At 39.4% G+C, this 22,853-nt stretch overlaps 1 protein-coding gene across 1 annotated transcript in view; it reads left to right on the top strand.

Moving 5' to 3' along the window:
• Positions 1-22,853, top strand: part of SPATA16 (spermatogenesis associated 16) — a 148,188-nt gene that overhangs the window by 74,511 nt on the left and 50,824 nt on the right. The window contains exon 4 of the mRNA XM_088132139.1: positions 11,134-11,218. Coding sequence (XP_087988265.1) covers positions 11,134-11,218 — 85 coding nt within the window. The remainder of the gene's footprint in view (positions 1-11,133; positions 11,219-22,853) is intronic.

Below are 22,853 nucleotides of genomic sequence, written 5' to 3' on the forward strand. Positions count from 1 at the left end.
CTTCAGTACCAGATGTGGAGGGTCGGGGTGGTGTGGTGGGGGGTGGACAGGTATGATATTCCTAATTAATCAGATTAAACAGTTAACAATCCTCATCATCATCATTTTTTACTAAGATTTATAACCAGAAGGCAGAAGGGCTTGTCTTAATTTGAAAAAAAAAAGTATCTATCTATCTATCTATCTATCTATCTATCTATCTATCTATCTATCTATGCCAAGCTGCATAGTGTTTATATATACTGTATGTATGTGTATGTACACACACACACACACACTGACAGATACAATGCAGCTTGGCTTTTCTAGTAGCTCAGCTGAGATTATTACAAAATCCCCTCCCCCAGCTGCACAGATTTTCTTTTTCTTGATAGTCAGGAATCCCACCCTCCCGTGACTCAAAGGGGTTTGCGTATCTTCAAGCTAATAAACTGAAGGCCCTCCAACCCACATCTCCTGATTCAATCGGGTGTTAATGTGTAGGCATATTTACACGTAAATAGTACGCATCAGGACTGATATCTGTAAGGGCTGCAGTAGGCAGGGAAGAGGAAGATGTTTTTTCCCCTGAAGCAATCTTGACAATAAATACTGTTCCAAAGCTGTTATTTACAGAACTGGAAAATTCTCGTTCCCGTCAATGGCCCCGTGCCTCTTCCTCAAGCAAGCAGCAGCAGCTTCCGAACAACAACAAGAGGGGAAGGGGTTAAAAATCCCTTCCAGCATGCTGCAATCTCACTGATCGAGACATATAAGGGGACAAGCCTGACAGATGTTTGCATTTTTAAAACGAAACATGTATGTTTAAAGCCAAGACAGAGTTAACAGAGTATCTGGTTTATCCCTGCCTGGATTGCCAGAAGTGTTCAACAAAGCCAATGGTATTGTCTTTTATACCTGTTTTTCGTTATGTCTCTGCTTGGTTCTGCTCTCCTAATCTATCAGTTGTAGCCAGCACTGGGACAGGTGATACCTTTCTCGCATGGCACAAGGGTTGTTATTTTTAAAGGACAGTATCTAGGGTTTTCACCCTTGGCCACTGATCTTGGACTGTTCTGCTTTTGGAATAGAAACATTATGGCTTATTACTCCAGGATGAGTTCCTATTTTAATGGCAAATACTGTACCAGAGAGAGAAAAATAGAGGATTTGTCCTGGCACTTAATATTTTAGTGCCTTGCAGGAGATTTATTTGTGCATCTTGTCCCAGCAATATCCTGCCTGAATCACCTGGGAATATGTACATAATCCAAACAGCATGCTGAAGCCCTTATGCCACTACTCAATGGCTTCTGTTTTATATGATGAAGGTTCATGAGTTGGCAGGTTGCAAAGAGAGTTCAAGCCAGCCAGAAATATATTCCTGCAGCATTAAGTCATAGGCAAGGGAAAGGAAAGAAAGAAAGGAAAAAGCTCTGTGCTGCAATCTAAGTAGTTGTTTTCAGGAGCAGGTATGATTTAGAAGCTTTGCCACCAAAGGTTTATGGTTAAAATAGGCCCCAAGTAGGGCCAGAGAAATCCAGGGTCACAATCTGCACTCAGAGCACTTTCCCCAGTGCTGTGTGCTATTAAAACTGTCCCCCATAGTATCTGCCTGGCCAGTTTGATCTGGCAGAGTTGGCACGCTCCGGGTTCCATCAATTAAACAATGGTGAGGACATGCCCTCAGTCGTAAATTGTAGAATCATAGCACTGGAAGTGGCATTGAGGTCATCAAATCCAATAATTCCTTACAAAGTTGCATCCATCTTAGGAAAGAGGCCATTTCAACCACTGAAATCATGCCCTTGCTCAATACCTGTATCCCATGTTAAAGCATCTCTGACAGACGGTTGTCTAGACATACATCCAATGAAGAAGAGCCCATAATCTCTCTGGGTAGTTGAGTCACCATCCAGCTGTTGTTACCACTAGGAGATTTTTCTTAATGTTCATCTGGAGTTTGCCTTCCTGCTTGCTCCATGTCCAGCATTCTGGCTTTAAAAAGTGCTATCATATCTCCTTCAGATGTCTTTTATATTAAACATACCTCTATTTTTCCTCATAGGACTTATCATCTCCCTGATCATCTTTACTGCCTTTTTTTTGTACCTGTTCCAACATGTTCAAAGCTTTCTTAAATGTTGGTGCCCAGAACAGGCATCTTGATGGGTAATCTTGAACTTGTCAGAGACTGAATGCCCAAATAAGGCTACACAGAACCTTGCAAGCCATACTTTGCTGAACAAAGTAGTCACTGCCTCAAAAGAAATCTTTACCTTGCTACAACTATGCCAAGGAAAGATGATTTGAAAGGTAGAATCAGTGTTAAATACTAAACGATATAGCCATGATGCAGCTTAGGATGAACCAACAAAGCTTCCTAAATGTAATCAGGAAATATATAACTTTCGTCCAGTCATCCAGTTACTGATATCAGTTGCAGACCCTTAGAGGCACATCATCAAATAAAGAATCAAGGATCTATGAAAATAAGTCCATTAGATATGAATAGAAGACGGAGTGAGGGGATAAAGAGTTACATTTCTTTATCCAAACTAGTGTTACCTCAAGTTTTAACTTTACATCCAATGAAATACTTTTATTTTGCTTTTCTGCAAAAAAAGAAAAAGAAAAAGAAAAATAGCTTAAAAATGAAATGAAACCCTCTGAAATCAAATATATAGCAGAGTAGAACACTATTAAAACAACAGATCAGTAAGTAGCTGTTGATTACTGGCTCTAGTATATACAAACTCTCCTGAGCTTGTCTTCTGCTCAAGATTGTTGTGTTGTGACTTGATCATCCTTCCCATTCTCTTTTGTGCTTCCTCCCATTTGCCTTCAGACTCCTGCATTCACTCAGTTTCTTCTGCCTGTGGTCTCAAGATCTTGACTGATGATCAGCTGACTTTGGACCTATTGATTTATTTTGCGAAAACAGTCACAAATGTTCATCTTATGAATATTTATAGAATTTGGAAGGATTGATGGAAGAGATTGTGGCTTTATTGCATGCTTTGATTGTTTTACACTTAGATTACTGCCATTGTCCTCTAGGACCGTTCAGGCTGTTCATGCTACATCCATGTTTCATTACATTATAGGGCTCTTCAAGTCAGTTGCCCAGTTCAAACTACTGGTGCTTATGTTTACAGCTCTCCAGTCTCTCTCTCTCTCTCATACACACACACACACATACACACACACACACTCAAGTATATATCTGGCCTTATTTCTCCCTACAGCCATGCTTGCTCTTTACATTTCTCTCCTCTTCCTCTTCTATTTCTCTTTATTTTCTGGTTTGGAGTTTGTAGAACCTGGCTCCATGAGCCTGGAATCAGTTCTCTGTGAAAGTATGATGACTTTTAAGGAAGAGTATTGTCACCTTTGAAGTTTGGTGTTGGAGAAGATTCCTGAGAACACCATGGACAGTCAAGAAAACAAACCAATGGATGATCAAACAAATCAACCCAGAGTTCTCACAAATGATCCTACTTCAGATACATTATGCAAAGACCCAGCTCTCTGGAAAAGGCTCTAATGCTGGGAAAGGTGGAAGGAAAGAGAAGATGATCAGCAGCAAGGTGGATGGACTCAGTTACAGTGGTGATGAGTGCACCATTGGAAAACCTGAAAGACCAGGTTAGGGATAGATTGTCATGGAGAAAATCTATCTATGTGGTCACAAGGAGTCAGAAACAACTTGATGGCACATAATCAGTCATAATCAAGACCTTTCTATTTGACTAATGTATTAGTGCAGAACCTGGTTACTTTATCTTGATTTCATTAAGATTGGTAGTCTTCAGATTGCATTTGTTTTACATTAGAAATCCATGTATGCCTACAAAGGGCATTTCTTTGTATAGTTATTGTGTTCAGTTTGTTTTAGAGTTGTGTATATTGGTTTTACTGGGTTGGTTGGTGAGTTGCAAACTAAATTTTTTGCATGGATTTTTATAACTGTTCTGTTTTGGGGGGGTTTAGTTTTGTATAGTGCCTTGGTAAAGGTGTGTAATAAATTATTATTAATATTATGAAAAAGTTATTTTACAGACCAACTGTCCCTGTTTTAATCACCATAGGTGTAATGTCTGTAACCGGATCTGCGTGCTATAACTTTCACTCAGGAGCACAACACAGAATTTTGTTGAGTAAAAGTGCATATCCATCTACAACTGCAAAAGAACTGAAGAAGATAAAATACAAGCTTTGTAATTATGCCCTATCATAGGTTTCTATCATAGGTCTTTACTCCACCCAGTGGCGACATAGAGCAAATAAAATCCATTAACTACAGCCTATGATGCAGATCAAACTTTATTGCCCTAAAACATACACAGTTGTTGTTGTTTCTACAAAAAAGGCTATCAATTCTTTTTCCAGAGCCAGTAAGAAGCTAAATCAACCTCCAGCGTTCTTTGTATCAAACTGTTGAATGTATTCTTTTTGAGATTCTAATGTTGTTGATCTCAGATACTTGGAAACTACTTTGGGGCTGGTTCACACAACATGGTTAACCTAATTCTAAATTAACCCATTTTCTGAGTTTGCATAGTACACTGAACCAAAAACTGAACCTTTACTCCTCCAGATGGTGTTGGACTAGGGCCCCTATCATTTCTGTCACTCATTCTCTCTCAAGACAATGGGAAGTTCAACAATATCTGCCCAAGATTCCCAATCCCTCCCACAGGACAATGGACTGTATGGTATACAGTACTTATAAAATGTAATGAGTTTTTCCATGAAACAGTTCCATAACTTTCTCCATATAATACAATGATAACAACTTTATACCTATTTATCACTGAAGGCTTTCTATGCTGAGAAACCTGAATACTGTAATCTGTTGGATACTACAAGAAATGTCTATTTCTGTCTTCCCACAGCTACTAAGCTCAGGTTTCCTTGTGAAAAATACATGCCTAGCCCCTTTCAGATGTACAAAAGTAGATACTTCTGAACATCTGGGGAGCTACAAAGCCTCCTTCCTCAATCCCACACAAGCCCATGGTTGGAAAAGGCTCATCAAACCCATTTAAATATCATGTATAGATATGTCTACCGATTACAAACCCAAAGAAGATTATGTAAGCATGTTTCTCATGATTCTCCCACAGTTAAATTGCAAAGTCCACTGAACCTGATGGCCATTGAGAAATATTCTTTTCCTTTCCTCATCCCCAGCTCATTTCACAGATAGTATTCTGAACATGCATGCCTTTCTACTACCATTTAGGAACTGAGCAGGTGAATGATATCTTGTTTCTCCTAGTGGATCTTGACTTTCCTATGGATTTACTCATGTGTCAACCTGGATATTTGGCTGGGTCAGGAAGATAAATTCAGCAGAGACCATCCTGTCCACAAAGCACTCCAAACATACAAATGTATCACCCATTAAAAAAATCAATCTGATGTCTAGCTTCACACTGGACATAAGAAACCCCATGGGAAGAATAATATTAGTCCCAAGTGGAGAATTATCTCGCATTTTTTTTCCACTGGTTCTCATTGTTTGATGACATAAAGTTTGCTTTTGAGAGTTCATTCAAACGAAAAATTCCCACAGATGGAGTGTGGTGTTCTTATATCTAGTTGGTACAAGAAGCCATGAGATACAGTATATGGGAATTCTGACTTCTTTTCCTTGTAGAAACCTCACTCCAGTGGCCTCCCACCTTCCTGGCATCCTACATTTTTATTACATTCCAAGGAAAAATAACAAGTAGGAACTCCATCTTCAATACCTTTTCATATCAGTGCTACTACCACCACTAAAAAGTAGTCCTACTGTCTAGAAATTGTAGAATTTGTCATTCTCCTGATGAAAATTAGAGAAATCAGCCACTTGTCCTTCATTCATCCTAATAAATTTTATGCCCACTGCCTTTCCACTCTGTAATTATGGCCAAAAATTGGCATCTCTATAGCACAGAGACATATTTCCCTTGACAAACAAGAACCTGAGTGCCATCTCAGATAAGTCATTGAAGAAGTAATTCAGAGATCACTTTAATTATAATTATTCCTCTTGATTCTACTAAATTGTTACTAAGTGACAGGCTGCAGCAACCTGATCAGGTCAAAGAAGTCATCTTGCAATTGTATGTGGTGTTTTGAGGCGCCTTCTTCAAAACTACCTGAAACCTGTGAGATCATAAAGCTCTCATAGGATTTCATCCAACATATCTCAAGCTCTAACACAATCTCACATACCTTGTCAAAACCTTGTGAGAGCTTACATTAGATTTTTGGCATCCTTCCACATGACTTCTAGCAACAGTCAATCGGTTGGAGCAAGGTATACATTTGATAAGTGAATAAATGAAATCAGTAACATTTCCCAAGATGTGGTTCTCACAAGAGATGTGGGTTAAGATGTGTAATCTGGAAACATATAACTGTAATTTCATTTTGTGGAACCAAGGGCACCGTTTTGCAGGAAAGGAATGATTGTCTTGGGTTCCAGGAGAACCATATTGCTGACTTCTTGCTGAAGACTAGAAACTGTAATCCAGTCTCTCAGGTGCAGAGCTTTGAGGGTAACAGCAGGATGGAACTACATTTGTTAAGAAATCCAGGTTCTGTCCATAAAAATGACCACCCATTTGTAGCAGCATCTTCTGAGGCCGATCCATTTGTCTTACAACATAAATTTTCACCCTGCATTATAGGAGTAGGATGGCTTTATTGCAAGACACAGAGAGAGAAATGTTACATTTGCAAATCAATGAAATGGATGAGAGGATGCAGCCTACGCTGCCAACAGCAAATATGGAGAAAGCAAGCCACTAGCTTATGCTGCCCCAACTAATTTCACTTGGCAAACAGCAGAGTGACTTGGCAGAGACAATGGAATAACATTCATTCCACAATGAATGAAGAGAAAGATGACATTTGAGACTACAGATCTGTTGAATTTAATATCTTAAAACTACGGTTGCTTTGGAAGTGTCAGATTGTGTAATGAATTAACAACAATTTATATAACTCACAGTTTTCTCAAATAATGCCAGCTGGAAGTGTTTGTGCATATTAAAATGCATCTTGAAACTTTCCTTCATCTTTGCATATTCTAATTTGGGACATCTATGGAGCGCAGAAAAGGTACATGAGTCACATCTAAATTGTTTCATTGGCATTTATTGCATGCCAAAAAAAGTCTGCCATTTTGGCCTGGTATCTAAAGATGTGATCTGTGAGTTTAATGTCTTTCATTCAAGTGCTTAGCTGGGACCCAAAATACTTAGCTAGAAAATGCCCATAAACAAGGTGTCTGCAACACCAACAAAAATATGTATTATATATTATATATATTATATATATATATATAATGGCTTAACGTGATGTCATGGTCCATACAACATGCTAAAGCTTCATGCTCAACCACAAACCACCTAGCCCCATTATAGCTTAATGTGTACGGTCCAACACAGAGTCCTTCTAGGTCATCCAAACTAGAACTTAATCATACTAATATAATATCCTGAAACATGAACCAAGCCAGATTTTGATGATGCAGTATTTATCGTGCTTGGATGTCAAACGTATAGTCTATTATGGCTGGTGTGGGTCTTCCGGGCCGTGTTCTGGAAGTTTTGTTTCCTAACATTTCGCCAGCACCCGTGACCGGCATCTTCAGAGTGCAGGAGCACAGACAGGAGCAGTTCTCTCTGTGCCACACTCGGGCACAGAGAGAACTGCTCCTGTCTGTGCTCCTGCACTCTGAAGATGCCGGTCACAGGTGCTGGCAAAACGTTAGGAAACAAAACTTCCAGAACACGGCCACACAGCCCGGAAGACCCACACCAGCCATCGTATGCCGGCCGTGAAAGCCTTCGACAATACATGTATAGTCTATTACTTCATTTCAAGTCTACTATATCAGGTTCTCTCTACTAGTCTTGTTTAAGATTATCAGTGCATTTTAATGAGGTTGCTCTTATCTATTACTGTTCATGCGCATTTCAGGGATGTGGCAACATCAACAAAACTAGCTATGTGGTGCCAATTATCTGGAATTCAATACTATAATCTTACCCTGCTGGTTGTCTCCATGAGGCTTCTAGCACTTTTGTGGTCCATGAAGTTAATTCCATCTGGGTGAGGCCAAACATTTGGGATCTGTTTTGGATTTGGAGAGGGTAGTTTAGCATTGCAGATGTTTAAGTCCCCCATTTCAACCCTGAGAACTCCTGTACTCTTTCCCCTACATGGATCTGGCCCTGCCTACTTTTGGAATGCAGCTGTTGACATGCAAAAATATGATGTAACAAATACTGTTCTGAGTTTGCAGGTTCAGAGATACTATAGTCTAGTTGTTGCTACCTTAGGCAAACCATGGTGGATATGGTGACAGCATTGTCAAGGGCTCACTGCTAGGGTCACTCTTGGGGATCACAGCCCATCCTAGTGTGCATATTGGAATCAGAGAGGATAGAATGTATGGCTCCCAACCACACCATTAATGGACTATTCCTCCTTTGTTCGATGGCGAGCTTTCCTAGGCCCCCAGCTGTGCTCAAAGCTTCTTTGGTTGCATTGGGTCTATAGTAATTTATCTCTGCCAGACCAAAATTCATTAAATGGTTTTGCCAGGGCTCACTTGAGACTTGTGACAGTTAAAGCTCCTAGCAAAGTGGTGCTTTATCTACATAAATCATAGATAGAGCAGGCAAGGAGAACCATGGATCTCTCAGAGTTGCTGACCTATGTATGAGCATCAGCATGCCCACCATTGGCCAAGATGGCTAAAGTTGCTGGAAGTTGTAGCGGAGGGATCCTATTTCCCAATCTTATTACAGAGCAACCTTCCCCAACATCCAGATACATGGCACTTCAACTCCCAAAATTTTCTTTTGGAGATGTTGAGTGGGAGGTGAAGCACTTCTGAAAGTTGCCATATTGGGAATGGCTATCCAAGAGTATCACTGCAGCATTCTTCTTCCACTACACCCGAATGACTTTGAACTGTTTGTGATTTAAATCCTCCATTTCCTTTATTTTTATTTGGCCATATCTCATTAAGAACATAATGCAGCTTGTGAAAACATGTTCTGAAGTGGCATTACTACTGGCCTGGGATTAGGTTTTTTTTAACACATGTAACTGGAGAGAGACTTCCACAGCCAATTTACAGTAATGTCAAGGAGCAATAAATATATTGGTGATGGAACAGGGTGGGCAGGAGAGAAATGGGCAACTACATGCTGATAGAAAAACATCAACAAATAAACTTTTTGTGCTAGTAATTAGGCACACAAGATTATTATATGTTTAATTGACTAAAGTGACAATTTGGAATTACATCTAGTTGCATTTAATTGGATTTGGAACCTCCAGAGGGAGAGGAACTGAGAGAAGTATTGGAGGAGTTACCATAAAAAGCGAAGTGATTTTCTGAAGTCTGTTAAAGCTTGCATTAATATCCACTGCACAATAGTTTTTAATATCCTCCCAGCCTATTAAGAGGAACTGGCAGTTGTTACAACACTTGGGATACTAAAGCATATTCACTTAGTTGCAGAATCTGCAATCTTTCTCCCATCTTTCTACTGGTCCATTCCATAACTACTACTGTAACATAATCAAAGGTGAACTACATATGACTTTGCCACAATACAGAGATATTCTCTGACATCATTATCACACTGTGTGTCTATGCGTACAAAAATTCTGCCTGTATGTAATGCCAAGGGTCCCTAAATACTTTAAAGTGAAGCAAAATAAAACATTTTGGGGGGCAGATAACATATTTGTATATTAACAATGTATGTAGAAAAACTAACTGTTAGAAGAAGGAGAATAATGATTCAGATCATTGCTATCTCATAAAACTGTGTTTCCATGGAGGTTATTGATTTTGATAAGGACAATTATGAATACACACTATTATAAACAGCTGTATTTTTGCAGATGTGGGCAACTGGGGGAGGTGACTAGGTGTCAGAATTGAACAGAACAATGTTGTGAAGTGATCCAGGTCAGGATTTTCTGGGGAGGAAGGAATTATCTTGGAAAAAGGGGTATTTTGGATTGTAGAGGTTTATTGTTCCCATTGAACACTTGTGGAAAATTGCATAACTGTTAGTTTTCAGCAGCAAATTGGGGTGGTAAAATTAGCAGTGCAATCAGAGAACCCAGGGGACTTCTACAGCCCATGGTTAATAGTTCCCATTCCTATTTTAGTCTGTGTTCAGCCACAGTTATCCAAAGTCTTTTTGACAGGACAATATGGAATAGGGGGCGCAACCCTCCTTGTAGACTGAAGGAGTCTATACATTCATAAATACAATAAAAATAAATAAAGATGTCAAAGGTGCAAAATTTAATCTTGAATCAAAGAATCAAACCAGAGATGATCAACCATCAACCCTCCCTTAAGCCAGAAGTCCCTGAACTAAGATCCCAGATACAGGATCTCACAGCCAGATTTTGCTGAATGTTAAAGTGAGGAAGCTTCCTGTTTTCCAGTTACTATATTCACATGATATACTTAATTGGTTCCTGATGGAATCATGGATTAAAGAAATGGGTTTCCTTTAAGAATTCTTTCTCTCTCTCTCTGTCTTTCTCTCCATTGTACATTTTGCCCCTGCCATGGGATGATGGTATAGGGAAAGAAAAGATGGTGTTATCCATGGTTGTGCTAACATTACTTGGATCATCATGGAAAATCCAGTGGTTCAGTGACAACCTTCCAACTACTAGGAGGCCATCAAAGACAGCTGTTCCCAATCTGAGCAGGACAGCTGTGACTGAGTGCCACCAGCACACAGAGTTTTTCTCAGGACAGCTTCTGACTTAAGTTAGCCAGGTTGTCCAAACACAGCCAGAAATGGTTCTCTAGTTTAGGAGGACAAAAAGACAAAGCCTGTCCATCAAGTCAGCAAGTGTAGTAGATACCCATTCGGTTATGTCTTATTGCTGCACTTTCTGGACCCTTCATATGAGTTGACAATGGGGCAGGGCAACAGAGCCAACTCAATGGAACAGATTTTGTACAGGAGAACTCCCAACTCCTGACCTGGTGGTTTATATACCATGGGCCTTTATGTCATAAGCATTACATTTGTATATTCTTGTTTGTCTTCTTGCTACCCTTTAATATGTTCCATTTGCTAATTCCATTTGTGTCACTAGAAGCACCATGATTGCTGACTACACGTACTGGCTGTCTGGAGGAAGAGACCAGCATACCAGCAAGCTCATCAAACTGTATTGGCAGGTAAAAATGGATAGCCTAACTAAGAGGGAGGTGCCCCTATTGCTCTTCAAACCCAGATGAAGGATTGGTGTTTAAAAGACTGCCAGCGAAGGTAGCTCTGGGACTTATCAATCACAAAGCCATTATATATGGCAGCAACATATTTATAATGAAGGAGATTTTTTTTTCCTAAGACTAATTTTAAGGGGAAAAATCAAGATTGTTAACCCTGACACATAATTCAGTTTTACTGAGTATAATAAAATTTCAACATTGATAGAAACACAAACATACACACACATAGACAAAAATCAGTATTCTAGCTTCAGCTCAATTTTTCTGAAGTTCCCTTCTGCGCTTTGCCAGCCAGAAAACTATCCATATAGCAAGTCAAACATTCTGCTTCATCAAGAAAAAAGTTCTGCAAAAGTTGACTTTTGCAAGGAGCAGTCTACTTTGCCCTTTTCAAACCATTATATGGATCAAGACCTAGTTATCTAGCAGATGTCACACATCCCTGAATGAAATGACATCATTGTTGTAGTTTCAATACATCCAAAGGCAATTTTCAACATGTATTTTGAAAACTGCTGCTGTTCAGTCATTCAGTTGCTTCCAACTCCTTGTGACTCAATAGACATCATTTACCAGGATTGTCAGTGAGTAACTCAAAAACATTTGAGTTTTTGTAAGCTCATGCTCACGTCATCCACCTCAGCAGCCACGGGAAGAAAGGGGAGGCAAAATAACAAAACCCATTTTGAACTTGTGTCATGACATTCAAGGCATGCATGAAAGGGTGGAGCTTGTAGTATGAGCATGTGATGCTACTTTCATCATTCTGACCAAAGCCTGTGAACAACCATAGTAATCAGTAATAGTATTTAATCACCATGTCTTCTGTTGGCCTTTTTTTTCAATGGTCTTCAATATTTTCAAGCATCAAGATCTGTCTAGTGAGTCTTGCATTCACATTATTCGTTTAAAATATTTAGGCTTCAGTGTCATTATTAGTGATTTCAGTTAGCAGTCTGGGTTTAGTATTGAATGATTTAATCTTTTTGTGGCACAAGATACTCTCGGCAATTTTTTTCCCAGCACCACAATTCAAAGGCATCAATTCTTCTTCACTCAGCCTCTCTGATGGTCCAGCTTTCATAGCCGCATGTTACCCTGAGAATACCATGGCCTGGACAATATCTCTTTGTTGTAAATGTGGTATCTCTCTGCTTCTGTTATAATCATTCTCCCAAGCTGCAGAACATATTTTTATTTCACGGCCATCATCACCATTCCCGTGAATTTTTGAGCTTAGGAAGATAAACTCAGTTACTGCTTCGACTTCTTCTTCTTCTCCTATTTGTACAGGATTGGCATTGCCTGTTGACATAATCTTAGTTTGTTACTGTTGATAGTGGTTTTAATATTAAGCAGCAGACTGGTATGCACTCACTTCTTTCATCTTGAACAAGATATTCTTTAAGTCTTCCTTGCTTCCGGCTATCAAACTGACATCAACATATCTGAGATTGTTGATGTTTCTCCCAGCAATTTTAATTCCAATTTCCATTTCTTTTAGTTCTGTATTTCTTATTATCTATTCTGACATAAGTTATGTAAGGTTACAGTATAAAACCTTGGCATGCTCTTTTCCCAATTTTGAACAATTTATTGTTTCATATTCTGTTATTCTGTTAAATATGTTATCAAATTCTTCAATAGGTACATGTGGTAGCTCTAGAATACTCATGTTTTAAGAGATATCCACAGTTCTTTGAGGTCTATACAGTCAAAAGCCTTTGTATAGACAATAAACCAATATATACATCCATCAGATGTTAGTAGTGTGCCTCAGTTGCCCTTGCCTCTTTCAAATCTAATGTATATATCTAGCAGTTCTCATTCCTTCTACTACTGACATCTGGACTGCAAAATCTGGACCATGTGAGATAACAGTGACTCTATTATATTATCTGATTATTATATTTTTCTGTCTGTAGTTTCCCAAATCTTCCTTTTTCCTGTTTTTGAATGTAGGAATATTTACTCTCCTCCAGTCATCTACCACCTCACCTGTTCTCCAGAATTTCTCAGAATACTAAAGATTCATCCAGATTATCAGCAAGTTCCTCCAGTACCCTAATAGAGGATTCATTTGACCCTGCAGAGTTAAATGCATTCAAAGTGAAGAGGATTCCTATACTACATTTCTATCAATCTCAAGCTTCAGCCCTGCCTCTTCATTCTGACCATCACAGTGGTTTGATGGAACTCATGTACTCTTGTTGGAAAAGACTGAGCTAGGAGCTGAGTAGCTGTGACTTTCTTTTGCTACCTATTAGCATTTTGATGGTGGGTTTTCATTGTTGTTGAACACTGGTTTAGCCATTCTTTTCTCTTCCTTTTTTCTTGAATATACCTGAAGAAACCCTTTTTGTTGTTCTTGTTCTTTACCAACTATAGTTGATTATGAACTTAAGTCTTCCTAGTGCAATTTCTACAGTTACACACTACCTCTGTATTGATTGATCAATCAATAGATAGATAGATTCTTTCTTGGTGACTTGTGCCCAGTTTCTATTTTCAGCTGCTATATGTATCCTTTTGTCGTTTGGTTTGGTTTCTCATGATGTTTAAACCTGACTGATCCCTTAATTTGTCTGTTTATATAGCCACCCATCTCACAATTATGACTCTGGGTGGCAAACATATTATAAAAACCAACAGAGACAAAGCAATAAGATAATAATAAATAATAATGAAAAGTAATGACAGAGTAATGGCACCCAAGGACAATGTACTGTAACTCAATCCATACATCCACAATCATGTCAAGGAAAAAAACTTATTGACGGCCTCACCCAACCTGCAGGCCCCATGCCTGAAGGAACATCTAGGTCTTCAAGGTTTTTTTAGGATTCGCACAGCATGGAAAATAATAAAAATCCTAATGGAGTTTGCATTAACAAAACTTAGCACAGTGTACAAATGGATGTGTTATGTTTTTACCTGATCTGGTTAAATATGCTATGCAACAACTACATGATATCCTGGGAATTGATATTATTGTGATTACATGAGGCTGCCTTTCACTGACTCAGACTATTAGTCCAGCCACCATTTCAAGAATAGTCCGTGTATTGAAAACTGCAAACTATTTTCAATTCCAGAAGATTTATTTTTCTAGGCAAAGGAAATTTTATTTATAGTATCAAATAAAAGGAAATTTCATTGTTAATTGTTGAAAAGTTGTCTGAAGAGAGGAGGGGCAGAGAAAGAGACAGTAGTGAGTCATAGCTATAATTTATACCATTAGAGGGAAGAAGAAAGAAGCTTATAAATGGAATTCAGAGAACTGACAAAAGAGCAAGTGAAATAGAAGAGAGTTCATTATGCTCTATTCCTTATGCCCTGTCTGAACATTTGTCAAAAGGAAGAAGGAAGGTTCTTAATATGCTTAGTGTCAGGATGAATCCAAAAGATAGTAGGAAGCGCAAAAAATGCTTGTGCCACAGCAAGGCAGTGAAAAATAGGGTTCTGCGAAGCTTTGAGGTCCAATAAAATGTCTGTTGAATCACCCTATTGAAGCCAATTTGTATATCATAGCAAAGACCAATGCAGTGAATCAAACCAGGATGCTGCAAAGCATTTCACAGATTTATGAAATTCTTTGCAGATTCACTGACTTTTCTGATGCTTTTGGGATTCTTATCAACAATGATGCAAGTTCACTTCTGTATATGGAAAGGACTGCCCCAATTTATTAGCTTGGTGTTTCTCAACCTTGGTGGCTTTAAGATATGTGAACTTCAACTCCCAGAACTCCCCAGCCAGCATGAGTTGAAGTCCACACATCTTAAAGCTGCCAAAGTTGAGAAACACTGTATTAACTAACATTTCCAGGCCAAATAATATGTTCCAAGCCAAGGTGAAATTGGGAAAAGAGGGTCAAGAAGGAAGTGAGGTGATATTCTCTCCTAAGGCTAGAAACATATCTGCTTTAATCACAATAAAAGCTGGGTTTTTTCAAAAGTACTGGGGCCAGCTTCAATTTCTATGTGACACCCATGTGGAAATATATAAAAGACCCACTTCTATTTGCGTTATTTCATTTGGAGGCCTGCCATTTCATTCAAAGTAAACAGTATTTCAGAGTCCGAAAGCATTCATTAATATACTATCTCAACATTAAGGTAATGCCAAAAATAAGATGTCATATCGTTGTATGCTTATGGTTCTGTGTAACCAGAGCAACAGCACTGATTATATATTCTTTTATGCTAGCCAACCACTTACTTCTGAATTCTTTTATAAAAAAAACCCTGCACCTAGCTATTGAGAAAAATATTGCAGAGATTTGGGAAAGGACATAGAAAAGGACTCTAACACTGAGAAAATTTATGCCTAACTGTCACAAGTTGTTTTTTTTTCCTCTCTGTTTTTAATAGAAAACAATAAGTGTGCTTTGCCAAAAATTGCTGAAAAAAAAATACTTCTTTTTGGCTGCTATTAGTGTGCTTTCTTAATAGTGGGAACAGTAATGGGTTACTCTGAACAATGGATACTTAAGACTGTGGCATAATTGATTTACACTACCCTCAAATAACCACACTTAGCCTTAGTGGTTTTGCCATTTAATCATAGCTAATTGGCCAGAGACCATTGTAAAGCCATTTCATTTACTGCCTGATCCTTGATCAAGTGGAATCATCCAACTGTTGCTTTCAGGACAAAAGGCTGTCGTGGCAAGGGAAAAGTGGCTCTAAACCAGGGAAAGTACTGGTGCTAATCATGATAGAAGAGGGGTGAATTTGCCAGACCACATGAAGGTAAATCTTAAGATGATTGAATAGGCCAACACCTTTTAATATCACATTCGCTGTTGGCCAGATCAAGCGAAAGCAGTGCATTAGATAATAAATACCTCACAATTTTTCCCAAATTGTTGTCCTCCAGTTACTATATAAAGGATGAGCTACAATTGCTCTCATGTGAAAGTCAAGATGTAGGACCTATCCATAATGATATTTGATGCTTAAAAACCAATATCCCAAAGGCCTCCAGTTGTCTTTTATGATGCAGATTTTCACATGAAGAATCTAGAATCCATAGGTGTTATTAAGTGGTGGCTTTATTCATCCATTTGCTCATTTGATTAAAAATTTAACTGCCTTTTCATCCTTAAAATTGGGCAATGATTTTAAAAAATTACAATAAATTAAAAACAGTTGGAACAGTCATTATTTTAAAAGGATGTGCTTAAGCCAACAAAAAGCTTAACGTTACAATACAGGATAATGATACAGTTTATCTCCATGTATTCTTGGAAAATTTGTTATGTTAATACCTCAAATTAGGCTTCTGTTAAAAAATTTAGATAGACACTTTCAAAGCAAGACGTATTTATAGTTCTTGAAGTTCTCTGATCAGAGGAAGAAAATCAGGGGGTCCAGCTTCACCTGCTCCTCCCCTCTCTTCTGCTGTCATCTAATATGTTCTTACCTTTGTGCTATGTGATAATGTAATATGATTAGAACTATATGCTGTGCACTGCGTCTTTACCTCGTGTCCCTCATGGAAGTAACCCCATTTCTGAGCCAATACTCCATCAATTAACAGCAGCCAAAATGGGGAAGGATGGGCTACGTCAGCCAAGAAGCACAAGCAGAATACAAGATGATACAAAAATGCTGTATTTAATTCATAGCTACGAAGAGCTACCAGAAAGGATTGCTGGGTAGCAGAAGTCAGGAGGACAAGTTGGTAAAACTAGGGACTAGTAAAATGTGGAGGGATGAGAACTAGGGAGGGGGACCAAAGCTGAGCTACAAAAATCTGAAGAACCACTACATGGCAGCCAACAGAGTTTTCTGGGCATCTGTTGATTTTTGCAGCCCAGAACTGAAAGCTAAGGATGTGCGAATCAATAAAAATTGAGCTTGTTTGACTGTCCTTGCTACTAAGGCAATATTCCAGTTTGGCAGGAATTTAGATAGATAAGAGAAAGAAATTCATTCATTCATTTTCTTAGGCTTATATGCCACTCCAATCACAATTGACTCTGAGTGGTAAAGACACTCTCAAGTCAAGTTCAACTCCTGGTGATTACATGGATAAATCCATGGAAGTTCCTTGGCAGCAGTTCACTAGTGTTTTGCTGTTTTGCTTCTGCAGTATTTTTTTGACTCTCCAGTCTAGTCTATAGTCTGAATGTCCCTCATGCTTTCCCATCCAAATATTTTACATGACTTTGCCAAGTGTGCAAGAATGGGTTTTTAACTCCAGAAGGTGCAATATACGGTAGCCTTGGGATGAGAATCCAGCCACTCTGACTACAGCAGGGTCAGAAACAGCACAAGCTAACTGTAGCTTACATGCGCTAGGTTTACAAATAAATCTTTCTCACCTAAGACCCCACATCCTCTCCCTCCCCTTCTTCTCCACCAGGTTTTCCTCTTGCAAAGCAAGGCTCCCAAGTTGGGAGTGTTACATTTCCTTGGCAGATAATAAGTTATCAAGCATTGCAGTTTTTCATATCTGTGAGAGATGATTCTCTTCTTTGACTCCTATGTAACAAGCAGGGCGTGGTCCTCAAAGATAAACCCCTTCACCGAATACAGCATCTCTGTTGTATTATGGCATATCCTTTACCTCCCTCTGCCTCCCTCTCCTCCCCTCCCCAGCCACAATACTTACTTGTTCTCACTCTTCTAAAGATTTCTGTGATAGGGGATCCATCATGTTCCTTCGCAAGCTGTCTAGCTGATTAATTACTGGTTTGGTTGTTTTTCTAACTGTGCTCTGTTTCCTTGTCAAATTTGCTTAGATTCTGTTTGTGCCCAGCAGATTTTATTTCAGCATATTCTGCATCATAAAAAGATCCATCTGCTGACAGGTCTTTCCCCAAATAAATAAGTACAGGCTGACAACAGAGGAATCTGATTTCTCTCTCATATCCCCCATTAAATTGGTTTAGGTTGAAAGAAGAGGACAATTGGCTACCATTGGAATCTGGATTCCTTCGAGCTGCATGTGAATAAATTCACACTTCGCTCTCTACCATGCCTTCTGCTTACTGTTTTTGTTTTTTGTTTTTGTTTTTTTCCTTTCTTCAAACCAAAATACCTTACCAGGATCAATCTAAGACATTCTGTTTTCTGAGACAAAGGACAAGATGGTGCCAACTCCCCAGCCACCTACTCCCTTCCTATAGAAGCTGATGGGGTGGACAGGGGCATCTTAATTCAGCTCTGGCATTAGGACAATTAGGGACAAGGGGTAAACATGTTTCCTACATGCTTTAATGCAAACTTACCCCATATATACTTTCCAATTTTATCTGAACAAGGGTATATTTCCACATCAGAATCAACGTATCTCCCAATGTTGCAGTGCTGTTCATTTTGCAGAAAATCTACAACTCAGGGAAAAGTACACACTCATATATTCTGTGTGTGTGTGTGTGTGTGTGTGATTAGAAATTACTTTCTAAAAACATAATAAGAACACATGGGTATTCTATACATTCACAGCATTGTCCATGATTAGCTGTATGAATTTTTATGTGATTTGGGGGGGGGGGGGATTGGCAACTAATGTATTAATGAGATAGTGCAAACACAAAGTCACAAAAGTGAAAAACCAAATTTGGCAGAGGGAGATGCTTATCTCAGAAAGACACTTCCTTCTCCTTGCACACATGTGTTTTCTGTTGCATATGTAGAGCCAACTTCTTGCCCACTTACTTCTTTCAGCCAGCTGTTTCCTGCACCTTTCTGTCTCTAGATCAGTGCTTCTTAGCCTTGTCAACTTGAATTCTTTTACCTTGAATTCTGGGAGTTGAAGTCCACACATCTTAAAATTATCAAAGTTGAGAAACACCGCTCTAGATCGGATGTGAGGGCAATCTAGTTGCGACATCAGTCATCCTACTGATTGCCAGGGTTGATTTGGCTGATCTGGCTAGCTAGGCGGGTGTCCCCTTCCTCCCTCACCACTCCATGTGCGTCCCTCCCAAAGCTGCACACTCAGTGGAAGAGGATGACCATCCCAGATAGAAGGAGTGTACCGATCTTCGGTCAAGGATACATGATAGCTGTTCTAGATCAACCAACCTTCTGCTGAGAGGGGCCATAGCATAGCGATGAAGCTCCTTTTTGCATAAAAAAATCCCAGATTCAGTCCAAGTAAGACTGGGAAACTCCTGCCTTACATCTTGGGAAACAGCATCCTACCAATGTTGACAATCTTGGATTAAATGGTCCAGATGGATCCAGCGGAAGCCAGATCTGCAAGATGCCACTTCCTATGCTGTCCCTCCCAGGGTGAGAGGCTTGGTCAAGCAGCATTGTCTTCATCATGATCAAAGACTTCCTCAAAAGTGGAGCCAGCTCTGATTGTTTATCAGATAATAGCGCATGTTATCTTCTCATGAATGAATGAAATAGCAGCTCCTTTCCCAAGCCATCATCAACCAGGATTGTGGGGAGGGAGAGGTAGTAATTCTCCGTAGCCTTATCCAAGTGTTTTGTCAATTCTTTACAAATCTAGGTTATTTACACAGGACCTGAGCCAGTAGCTTTGTTCATGTGTCTTATCATCTCTTTGTGAGTCTGGATTATTTACACAGGGTTTGTTTGATGAAAGCTTCTTGTCCTTTTGTCTTGGAGGAGGGGAAGAATCAGAGCCATAAGAAACCTTTTCTGCAGAACATTGGCAGCAATGTGTAACTGCTTGGCATCATACTTCTTTTCAAAGAATGGCACAGACTCCTTCTACCTTCTGCTCCTTGGGTGCTGAGAGTGTCCCATTGTTTGCTAACTGGATGTCTTGCCCATTTATTTCCAAAGCAGGAAAACACAAACAGCTATATTGATTTCATTGATCCCAGGCCAACTATGTCTAATCTGGATATGCTAGACAAGCACATGCAATAGTTGCCTTTTGGATAGTAAGTGGTGGGTTTTGGAGACCATCTCTATTGTTAGCAGGTTCCACACTGCTTTGGATTCAGAAGTAAGTGAAATGGCTAATCACTGGCTCAATCCACACAGCATTCTGGGCTAGGATAAAATGATAGTTAGTGATTCTACATATTAGGGGAACCTACCTATCACTTTACCATATTTTCTGAACAACACCATCAAGTTTTGGCATACTATGTTACATTATGGCCAATTGTGTTTGGTTAACCCAGGTTTTAAAAGTTTAATATGTTATGTGAAGTCAGTCCCTAAGGCAAATGTTTGGTTTGTCTATTTCAGAACTATCTGTTCAGTTGACTGCTTTCCAAGTCTCTTCCCAAACCTTTTATCCAGATTGAACTATATCAGTGTTTCTCAAACTTGGCAACTTTAAGATGCATGGATTTCAACTCCCAGTTTGGTCCAGTGCATAGGTCAAGCTAAAACTAATTCCCAGGGTCAATCTAATTCATTATGTCTCAGCAACTTTGAGATTGTAGACTTCAACTCCCATGCTGGCTGGGGAATTCTGGGAGTTGAAGTCCACACATCTTAAAGTTGCCAAGTTTGAGAAATACTGAACTAGATTGAACTGGGAACTAGTTTTAGTCTGACCTATGCACTGAACCAAATTGTGCTGGCATGAGTCTACAACAGGAATATTGCAACGCTTGCAATTTTATGAGTATGTAAGGAGTATGGCTGCTATGGTTGATGTGCCTATTCAGAAAATGACTGCCCTACCACCAGACAACTAGCAAAAGATGAACTAGCTTCATAGAATTCTCTTCACCATCCCAGTGCAACCCAAAGGCATAGCTGCAGATAAATAAAAGGAATTCTGGTCCTTAACGATACACCAAATTTCTATTTGTTTATTTTTAATTTAAAGAACCTTTAATGCTCAGGTGGGAAAAGGAAGTCTGGCAGGTATTAAGGGCTTGGCTAGCATCTTACCTACCTCTCATCTATAGTTATCCACAACAGTCCACAGCAGGTTAAAGCTGTGATTACAGAAGCTAATCTCATTTGTGATGGAACTAATATCCCCACGTAAACAAAGGGTTGCTCTTCATTTCGACTAACTGTGGCATGAACATGCCTTGTTAACCAGTTTCTTCTGCCATGTCCTCTTGATGTTGCATTCATCTCGTCCCCAGCCCACAGATGAAGCAACTTAAGGTCATACTTAGGTGTTTCCATTTTAAAGTAGTGTTTTTCTTCTTCTTCCAACACAAGTTTTCCATGGATATATTTGGCACACTTCACCAATGATGTGATTGCTGACATGGCCATGAATTACAATCAGCACAAATCCTTTTGGTCACTGTAGGCTGCTGTAGGCATGCCCCTTCTCACACCTTGCTGGGAACTACCCTACATGGTTATTTTGACCAGACTTCTGGCTTCCACAAAGGCAACAATCTATGTAATGCAGAACTCACATAGCACTTGTCAGGTTTATGAGGGCTTCTTAAAAAACAGATTTAGCACTCTTGAAATAGTGCTAGACCTATCTTTTAAACTTAGGCTTTACATTCTTTTGAAACAGTGTTAGGCTTATTTTTTTTTAAAAAAACAAACCTAATCCTCTCTTCTGAGAAGATCGGTCCTGTGCTGCACAGAAGCTGAGTTTAAACAGGGAATAAGAGCCATGTTCTGCCAGCTGTGTGTGGCTAGTTCTTTCGTCAAAGGGTGCCTTACACGTTTTCGGCTGTTTCTGCTAAGAAAGTATTTCATTATTGTTGTTCAGTCGTTAAGTCATGTCCGACTCTTCGTGACCCCATGAACCATATTGCACCAGGCCTTCCTGTCCTTCACTGCCTCCCTGAGTTTGCTCAGTTTCATGCTCATTGCTTCAGTGATGCTATCTAACCATCTCATACTCTGCCGTCCTCTTCTCCTTTTCCCTTCAATCTTTCCCAGCATCAGGGTCTTTTCCAAAGAGTCCTCTCTTCGCATTAGGTGGCCAAAGTATCTGAGCTTGAGCTTCAGTATCAATCCTTCCAATGAGCAATCAGGGTTGATTTCCTTTTGGATTGACTGGTTTGACCTCCTAGCAGTCCAGGGGACTCTTAAGAGTCTTCTCCAGCACCACAATTCAAAGGAATCAATTCTTCGGCGCTCAGCCTTCTTTATGGTCCAGCTCTCACAGCCATACATTACTACTGGAAAAACCATAGCTTTGACTATGCGGATCTTTGTCGGCAAGGTGACATCTCTGCTTTTTAATATGCTATCTAGGTTTGCCAAGTATTTCATGTGGCCATGTATTTTACAGTTTTCATTACTTGTATTATTTGTGAAAATTCCTGCAATGTCAATGTTGCTGAAATCACTGTCATACACCTGCAGTTCCCATGGCTTTTTGTACAATACACCACAGTTACTTATTACAAATTACAAAATTATGAATTATAAATATGTCATCCTTGATGTGGGGAAAAACACCATTTTGCCTACTCCATTCCAGCTTTAACAAACCTGGGTTGTTGCTATTACACCCAGGATTATCACAAATGTATTTTCTCTAAGGTCATCCACCTCTTACTTTCATCTGCTGCCAGCCACAAGATCAGAACTGGACATCTTGGTCACTCACTGCCATTGCTGACACTCCCTTGAACTATTACAGTAGTTGAGGATGAAGTTTGTTCATTGTTCAATTGCTCTCTTCCACTTCAGGCCACAAT

This window comes from Python bivittatus, unplaced genomic scaffold (assembly GCF_059951505.1).
Source record: "Python bivittatus isolate LINGU-HERP-01145 unplaced genomic scaffold, Pbiv_v1 ctg000980_np1212, whole genome shotgun sequence".
Classification (NCBI taxonomy): domain Eukaryota; kingdom Metazoa; phylum Chordata; class Lepidosauria; order Squamata; family Pythonidae; genus Python; species Python bivittatus.